This window comes from Sapajus apella, unplaced genomic scaffold (assembly GCF_009761245.1).
Source record: "Sapajus apella isolate SASKATOON/1434 unplaced genomic scaffold, GSC_monkey_1.0 scaffold83, whole genome shotgun sequence".
NCBI lineage: Eukaryota > Metazoa > Chordata > Mammalia > Primates > Cebidae > Sapajus > Sapajus apella.
Window position 1 is genome coordinate 6,175,018 of NW_022437023.1, and position 9,049 is coordinate 6,184,066.

Below are 9,049 nucleotides of genomic sequence, written 5' to 3' on the forward strand. Positions count from 1 at the left end.
CATAAGTTCCTTACTTGCCTTTTGATATTTGGCCTTTCTTCTGTCTGTACTTTCAATCCTCTATTCCTTATTCACCTTCTTCTTCCCACCCTTCCTTAGCCAGACACTACAGCCTACTTCTTGTACTTCATTTTAATAAAGTACATTATCTTGTTTATACTTTTAATTTTTAAAAATTCTTATTGTGTCACCCAAATGCATACTTTTCATAAAGTATGTACAGCTTTATAGGCTGTACAGAATCACATTTGTTCTCTGCTCAGAATGAGCCTACAAGCCTTTTCAACTCCTTTCAGTACTCCCTAAGGGAAGCTCTTTTTCTTTTTTTTTTTTTTAAACAAAGAACATGATGGACAAAGGTTTACAAATTATATATAGTCTCATTTGAAGTTTCGTTTTATTTCAGTCTATAAGTATTGCTGTTTGTTTAAAGCACTCACATAAATCCATTTCACCCAAAAAGGAAATGTAAAGTGCTTCTAGCAGTACAAGCACGGGTGGCATGGCCTTTCCAAAGGTTTTCCACTAGAGTCTAGAGAAAATCTAAATATAGTCAACCACAAACTGGATGTTTTTATTTTCTGTGCCATTAGAGAGTTTCAAAAATCACTTTGATTTTTAAAAACCCATCAAATGTCAATCATGGCAGGGAAGACCACTGAGCTGATTTCTGATAACTATTACTGAACATAATTTATCAAATATGGCTACTGGCATCATGAAGACCTTGGGGTAGGGAAGACTCTTTATGAGAAACATAAACATCACTTATGTAGGAATCACCAGGTGTCCCTAGAGCAGTTTCGTACTAAAGACTTGTAGTGTTTACTCCCTCACTATGGTACTCAGGCCCAAGAGCCAAGAGCACAAGGGTTATACTCACTGAAGGTTTTTACAACAAGAAACCAGAGAAGGAGGTCTTCTGAGGTACTACAACTTTGAGGCACAGTCTAAATACTAAAAATGATTATGAAATATTGAGGAGTTGAGCCAATTTATGCTATCTTAAATCCATTAAGTATCCATGAAAGTGATTTCGCATGTCTAGCCTGCTTTCTTTCTCACATGATAGCTGGGAGTAGTAAATGAGATAAAGCTGCAGCCCAGCCCAGTGTCTGGGCACCGTATCATTTCCTTCCTCCTCCCCTTTCCCAAATAAATGAGGTCAGTCCTTGAACTTTAAACGTACTTTATAAATAAGAAGAAATTACTTTTTCAATCAGTATACTTTTCTATCAGTATACTTGTCAGCATGATTCTGAATTGCTCTCAAGAGTACCTTCTCTTTTGTAAAATAAACACTTTATACTTTACTGAAAGAACACTTTCAGTCTTCCTTACTTTCCATAGTGAAAAAAGTTGTTTCTGAGGAATTGAAACCCCAGAAGATAACCACAAGAAAAACATGTTAAATGTTTTTTTTTTGAAAATGATAATTCAAAGGCAGACTTGAAGAGAAGTAATATTTAGGAGGCATAAGAAGATAAATGCAGCCTCTGAAGGGAACTGTTCTAATTATTACCTAAAAAGTAAAGTTATACAACTATATTCAAGGACATAAGATAAAGCACTACTTGAAAACCAGAACGATGAACAGTTAGGTGAAAAGAACAGCTGAAATAGGAAGGGGAAATGGACAGAGGAATAATTTGAATTGGGACAGTGATCCATCAGTCCTAGATGCTTCTGCCTTCTGGTATGTAAATATCTTGAATCACATTGTTTCCTTTTTTCTGAAATCTCAAAGAAGAATTCTCACAGCACTAAATTATAGTTGCCATTTTGTTAGGATTCAAAATTTCAATCCAGTAGCCATCAGGATCTTGAATAAATGCCAGGCCTTTCATTTTACCTGTAAAATGAAATTTTTTGTTATTGAAAAGACTAAAAAAGAAAACACCTTAAAAATGTTTTTCTTTCTTTGAGACAGGGTCTTGCTCTGAATGTCAGGCTGGAGTGCATGGGACGATCACGGCCCAAGGCAGGCTTGACCTCCTGGGCTCAAGTGATCCTCCTGCCTCAGCCTGCCAAGTTGCTGGGGCCACAGGCATGCACCACCAGCCCTGGCCAATCTTTCGATTTTGTAGAGGCAGGATCTCAATGTACTGCCCAGGCTAGTATCGAACTCCTGTCCTTAAGCAATCCTCCTGCCTTGCCTCCCAAAGTGCTGGGATAACAAGCACAAACCACTGTACCTGGCCTTAAAAGCTTTTATTAATTAAAATTGTACTTTGCATTTTAATGAAGTATATTACTTTGTTTATCGTTTTAATTTTTCAAAATTCTTATTGTCAGTGTCACCCAAATGCATACTTTTCATAATGACTAAAATATTATCTTGCACACATTGTGAATACCAGCCCTCCTGAAATAAACTGTAGGGCTGGCTGCATCTTTTTGGTTTCAGGCATTTGCCTCACCTTCATGATACCATGCTACCAGTTCAGTAGTTACAGAAATTGTCTTATTTTAAAGAAGAAAAAGAAAATAGGGAGGTGCTGAAGGAAGCTGGTAGCATGGCTTACCCCCATGAACAAAAGACCCAGGTGCTTGGGTCATATAAACCCTTTTAAACACTATCTGAGGCGACTCAAGCTCTGCGAGAATCTTTCTCTCAGGAATTCATAACTGGGATTGAGTCTAGTATGTCAGAGCTATTTGCTTGACAAACAAGCAAACAGCTTGCTTGGAAGCAAACACATTGCTTGGGAAAATGTGGCCTCGGAAATTTATTTGGGGAACAATATGTTGAATTGGTTTGACTCTTATCTCTGGCTCCTTTCCCCAACATCAATCCTAGAGGAACACAGACGGAAAATGCAAAAAAAAAAAGAAAAGAAAACAAAAAAAGAAACCCTGCTGATGATGGCTGGGGAGAAGAATGGGTGAGGATGGGGTGAGGTGACAGTTTTAACTTGGGCTGTGTGGGAGGTGGTAGTTCTGGCCTGGACCAGAAGGCAGTGCATAATGGCTGTGGGAGAATAAAGAGTTTTGTTCTTGCTCCTCCCTCACTGCCAAGTGCATCAGCACCTGCCCTCTCGCTTGTTCAGATGTCCTTAGCAGTAAACAAGGGCAGTGCAGGAGCCTTGTGCTTGTGAGAAACCGAGAAAAATGGGTAGGGGCCGAATGATCTCCCCAGCCCTCTCTCCACACCCAGGGCTAGGGAATGACACTATTGGAAGTGTCTCCTACTAATACTGCTTCCCTGAGGGATGAAGTGTGAAGATCCGACCTGAAGAGTTGTTTTGTGGAAGGTGAAATGTTTAAGTCTCATTTCCAGGTACCTAGGGATCTCTGGCCTAGGCTTATCCAGCCCATCGTCCTGAGATCATGCAGGTTGCTAAGGACAGGGATCTGGCCATTCTCCTATTCACACTGCTTGTTGTGTTAGAATAACTAACAGCTGCAGGGGAAAAAAGCTCAGAGGCCAACATAGTAAGAATTTGAGAAACATAACCATAAAAAAAAATCCAAGGCAATGGATTATAGATTCAAACAGAAGAAATATTAGAATAACGGACCAAGAACTATTTGTTTTATTTTCTGGAGATAAGGTCTTGCTCTGTCACTCATACTGGAATGAAGTACAGTGGTGTGATCATAGCTCACTGCAGCCTCCAACTCCTGGGCTCAAGCATTCTCCCACCTCAGCCTCCGGAGTAGCTAGGCATGCAGACTACAGGCATGTGCCACTATGCTCCGATAATTTTTAAAAAACCTTTTTGTAGAGACAAAGTCTTGCTGTGTCACCCTGGCTGGAATGCAATGGCACAATCATAGCTCACTGCAGCCTTGAACTGCTAGCCTCAAGTGATTATCCCAATCTTCCTGCCTCAGCCTCCCAAAGTACTGCAATTACAGGCCCAGCCCCAAGGACTATCTATACATGTAAAAGTAATGACCGGCCTGGTGTGGTGGTTCTTATCTGTAATCCTAACACTTTGGGAGGCTGAGGCAGAAGCATCACTTGAGTGCAAGAGTTTGAGACCAGCCTGAGATACATAGTGAGACCCTGTCTTTACAAAAAATAAAAAATTAGCCATACATAGTGGCATTTGCCTGTAGTCCCAGCTACTCAAGAGGCTGACATGGATTACTGCTTGAGCCCAGGAGTTTGAGGCTGCAGTGAGCTATGATCACACCACTGCACTCCAACCTGGGCAAAAGGGCAAAACTCCATCTCAAAAATGAGTAGCTAAAAAAAAAAAAAAGCAATATGAAATATTAACAATATGAAAAAAAAAGAACAAGAACATAATAAGGAAACTAAGCAAAACTTAGAGATCAAAATTATAACAGGTGTTTAAAAACAAATAGATGAATTAAATATCAGAACAGACACATTTGGGAGAAATTTAGCTAACTGGAATTCCAGTTTGAGGAAATCTCCTAGAACGCAGGCAAGGACAAAGAAATAATATAAAAAGCTTCTAGAACAAAACAGAAGAATATACAAAGGAACGGAGATTGACAGATTTTTCAACAGCAACATCACATGCAAAAAGAAAATGGAAGAGTATTTTCAAGATTGAAGGAAATTAAATGTAGGCTTTTCCTTAGAACTGTCCTTCAAGGCTTTTCCTTAGAACTGTCCTTCACACATAAAGGCATTATTCTCAGTTATACAGTCTCAACAGTTTTGCCTTAAAAACCCTTTAAAGGGTCGTTTGGGAGGCCGAGGCGGGCAGATCACCTGACGTTGAGATTTAGAGACCAGCCTGACCAACACAGAGAAACCCCATCTCTACTAAAAATACAAAATTAGCCGGGCGTGGTGGCCCATGCCTGTAATCCCAGCTACTCGGGAGGCTGAGGCAGGAAAATCGCTTGAACCCAGGAGGTGGAGGTTGCAATGAGTCGGGATCACGACATTGCACTCCAGCCTGGACAACAAGGGTAAAACTGTGTCTCAAAAACAAACAAACAAACAAACCCCTTTAAAGACATTTTGGTTGAGGTATTTAAATAAAAGGACAGAAAACTCCAAAAGATGCTACAAGAGGCTGGGTGTAGTGGCTCACACCTATAATCCTAATGCTTTGGGAGGCCAAGGTGGGAGAACTGCTTGAGCTCAGGAGTCTGAGACAAGCCTGGGCAACATGGCAGGACCTCATCTGTACAAAAAAAAAAATAAAAATAAAACAATTAGCTGGGTGTGGTGGCATGTGCCTGTGGTCTTAGCTACTTAGGAGAGTCTAGGGCAGGAGGATTGTTTGAGCCCAGGAGTTCAAGGCTGCAGTGAGCTATGACAGTGCTACTGCAGCAACCTAGCCTGGACGTGAGTGAGATCCTGTCTCAAAGGAGACACTACAAGAGATATATGAAGAAAAGGTGATCAAACACCTTGATATATTTATTATTATCTTTAAAAAATAAAATCAATACTATCCCAGTCTAGGTAATAGTGACACAATGAGGGTGGAGTAGAGCAAGTTCCTTTTTTTGGGGGGGGGAAGTCTGTATATTAAATATTTTATTTTATTATTTATTATTATTTTTTTGAGACAGAGTCTTGCTCTGTCACCAGGTGCCAGGTTGGAGTGCAGTGGTGTGGTCTTGGCTCACTGCAACCTCCACCTCCTGGGTTCAAGCAATTCTCCTGCCTCAGCCTCTTCAGTAGTTGGGACTACAGGTGCACATCACCACACCCAGCTAATTTTTGTATTTTTTAGTAGAGATGGGGTTTCACCATGTTGGCCAGGATGGTCTTGATCTCTTGATCTCGTGATCTGCCTGCCTGCCTTGGCCTCCCAAAGTGCTGGGATTACAGGCATGAGCCACTGCACCCAGCCAGATATTAAATATTTCAATTAAAAAAAAAGATTAAAATGAAACAGCGAAATATTTCAAATTTTTAAATTGAGACTCTGAAATATTTAATATTTCAATTTTAATTTGAAATATTTCAGAAAGAGATCTAAGTAAAATAATTACAATACATGTAATCCCAGCAAAATCCATACATATGCTATTTCAAAAAACCTACCTAAAACATTAGGACATACAAAGGTTGTAAAAGATGAAAAAGAAATACCATGTAATTATAAACTAAAAGAACGCTGGTGGTGTTACATGAATATCAGATAAAATGGACTTTAAGAAACTTATTTTTGGGTGGAAAGATAAACCCTGAAATAGTGAAAGCTGGTGGCCAATGAAGAAAGTGGCAGGTTTGGGGAGTGGGAGAGGGAGCCCAGGGTTTTGATGGCTCTCCTGGTTCTGTGTCTAGTCCCTTGGATACTCAGTTTTCCAGTCATTTCTTTCTTTCTTTTTTTTTTTTTTTTTTTTTTGAGACAGAGTCTCACTCTATGCCCAGGCTGGAGTGCAGTGGCACGATCTCTGCCCACCGCAACCTCTGCCCCCTGGTTCAAATGATTCTCCTGCCTCAGCCTCCCGAGTAGCTGGGACTACACGTGCCCGCCACCACACCCAACTAATTTTTGTATTTTTAGGAGAGATGGGGTTTCACCATGTTGGCCAGAATGGTCTCAATCTCTTGAGATCATGATCTGCCCGTCTTGGCTTCCAAAAGTGCTGGGATTACAGGCGTGAGCCACTGCACCGGGCCTTTCTCTTTTTTTAAAAATCTGGTTGAAGCGTAGACTTCTGTTACTTGTAGCCCAAAGAGTTTTACTACAACAGTGCCCTCTGTGGGTGCTTAGTAAATACTGACTAAAGACAGGCCTGAACACAGTAAGTTGTAGACTCACCATCATCAGGTTTCTTCACAAATTTGACTCCCAGTTCTTCAAACCTTTTACAAGCACTGTGTACATCAGGAACAGCAATTCCAATGTGACCTTACATGATATTCCCCGAAAAAAGCAGAGAGAAGGAAGAAAGAATTACAATAGGGTGTCCAAGTACCACAAGTAGCTTCCAGAACAACAGACTTAGTTAGGTAGGTTCAAAATCTATAATACATTAAAGAACAAATATAGGTCTAATGAACTAGGTATAATAAGTTAATTAGTTGCCTTTAATTATAAATTATTTAAAATTAACCAATACCAGCTCATACACAAACCAATTAGTTAAGAATAATCTACACCAGGCTGGGCGTGGTGGCTTATGCCTGTAATCCCAGCACTTTGGGAATCCGAGGTGGGTAGATCACAAGGTCAAAAGATTGAGATCGTCCTGGCCAACATGGTGAAACCCTGTCTCTACTAAAAATACAAAAATTAGCTGGGTGTGGTGGCGCGTGCCTATAGCCCCATCTACTTGGGAGGCTGAGGCAGGAGAATCACTTGAACCCAGGAGGCAGAGATTGCAGTGAGCCGAGATCGTGCCACTGCACTCCAGCTTGGCAACAGAGCAAGATTCCGTCTCAAAAAAAAAAAGAAGAATCTACACCAAAAAACAGTCATCGTTTACTCATACGTAATAGGTTTGTGGTTGGCATTGACTGTAGCAGCCAGCTGAAGCCTGGAATACTGTCATTTTGACCGAGAGATGGGAGAATAAAGCAGAAGTGTATGTGCTAGCACAAACTGGGATTAGTATTAACTACAGCTTTTTTTTTTTTAAGTCTACTGGAAATTAACTCTGAGACTTAAAAGTAAATCATGAGAGAGTAAATGTAATGTTTAGATTGAGACTCTGAAATTAACTCCTAAATAAGATTATTTGTGGAAAATAAAAAGAATCATATTTCTAATAAATTGATCATACTTAATTAGGCCATTAATGTTTTAGGTTTATAAAAATCAAAATTATATACATAATACAAAATCACACAAATCTACATATATCACATACAAACAGGCAAACTTACCAAATCCTCGAGGGTCTGAATTGCCATTGTGGTAACTCTGGGTCTCATCATCTTCAGTGCCCCAATTGCTACAAAAGGAAAGAAAACATAGCTATAGTGTCCTATGGAATAGGTATTCCGAAAAGAAAGTAACGTCTTTGAAATCTTACCATGTTTATATGCTACTTTACATAATTAGCCTAACCCCTGCTACAAAAATATTAAGTTTTCAACTATAGAAGGCGTAAATGGACAAAGTATGATTTTAATTAGACTACGGAGTCAGTAAATACAGGTACTGGATAAGAACAATAATGAGAATAATAATGCTCATGTGTTGTGGTAAGTACTTTATATTTCATTTAAACGCTTAAAACAGCTCCATAGGCTAGATGTGAACATCTCCATTTTATTGATGAAACTGCCACTTACTTGTTTAAGACTCACAGACTCATATCTAAGTCTGCCTGATTCCAAAGCTTTATTTTGAATCCAGGGACACACAAAAATCACACACTCTGAAAGAAATACTCTTTTGGTACTTGTTAAAGTGTGCAGATAAACAACATAAAGAAATTGCCAACATTTTAAAATGCTCAAGTTATAAAAATACCGAAATTGAAAGTTAATTATTACAAAATGGTTTGAAGAGTTTTTAAAGGAACATATGATATCACATTTCTGGATCAAAAATGTAGCAAAATAATAAAAGAACAAAATTTTGGATGCTGAAAGACTAATTACAGTACCTAAAAATTAGTTAGTGACAATATGGCAAATATCTTAACAATTTCAGGGTCTTTTTTTTTTTTCCCATTTATTTATTTTATTGCATTTTAGGTTTTGGGGTACGTGGGAAGAACATGCAAGATTGTTGCATAGGTATACACGTGGCAGTGTGATTTTCTGCCTTCCTCCCCATCACCTACATCTGGCATCTCTCCCCTTGCTATCTCTCCCCAGCTCCCCACCCCCCACCGTCCCTCTCCTATTTCCCCCCAACTGACCCCAGTGTGTAGTACGCCCCTCCCTGTGTCCATGTGTTCTCATTGTTCAACACCCGCCTATGAGTGAGAACATGCGGTGTTTGATCTTCTGCTCTTCTGTCAGTTTGCTGAGAATGATGGTTTCCAGGTTCATCCATGTCCCTACAAAGGACACAAACTCATTGTTTTTGATGGCTGCATAATATTCCATAGTGTATATGTGCCACATTTTCCCTATCCAGTCTATCGTCGATGGGCATTTGGGTTGCTTCCAGGTCTTTGCTATTGTAAACAGTGCTGCAATGAA

At 39.7% G+C, this 9,049-nt stretch overlaps 1 protein-coding gene across 1 annotated transcript in view; it reads right to left on the reverse strand.

The window, feature by feature from the left end:
* Positions 1-375: 375 nt before the first annotated feature.
* Positions 376-9,049, reverse strand: part of GLO1 (glyoxalase I) — a 31,919-nt gene continuing 23,245 nt past the window's right edge. Inside the window, exons 4-6 of the mRNA XM_032253616.1 lie at positions 7,778-7,845; positions 6,711-6,800; positions 376-1,852 (exon numbers count right to left, since the gene is read on the reverse strand). Of these exons, the coding sequence (XP_032109507.1) occupies positions 1,764-1,852; positions 6,711-6,800; positions 7,778-7,845 (247 nt within the window). The 3' untranslated portion in view covers positions 376-1,763. The remainder of the gene's footprint in view (positions 1,853-6,710; positions 6,801-7,777; positions 7,846-9,049) is intronic.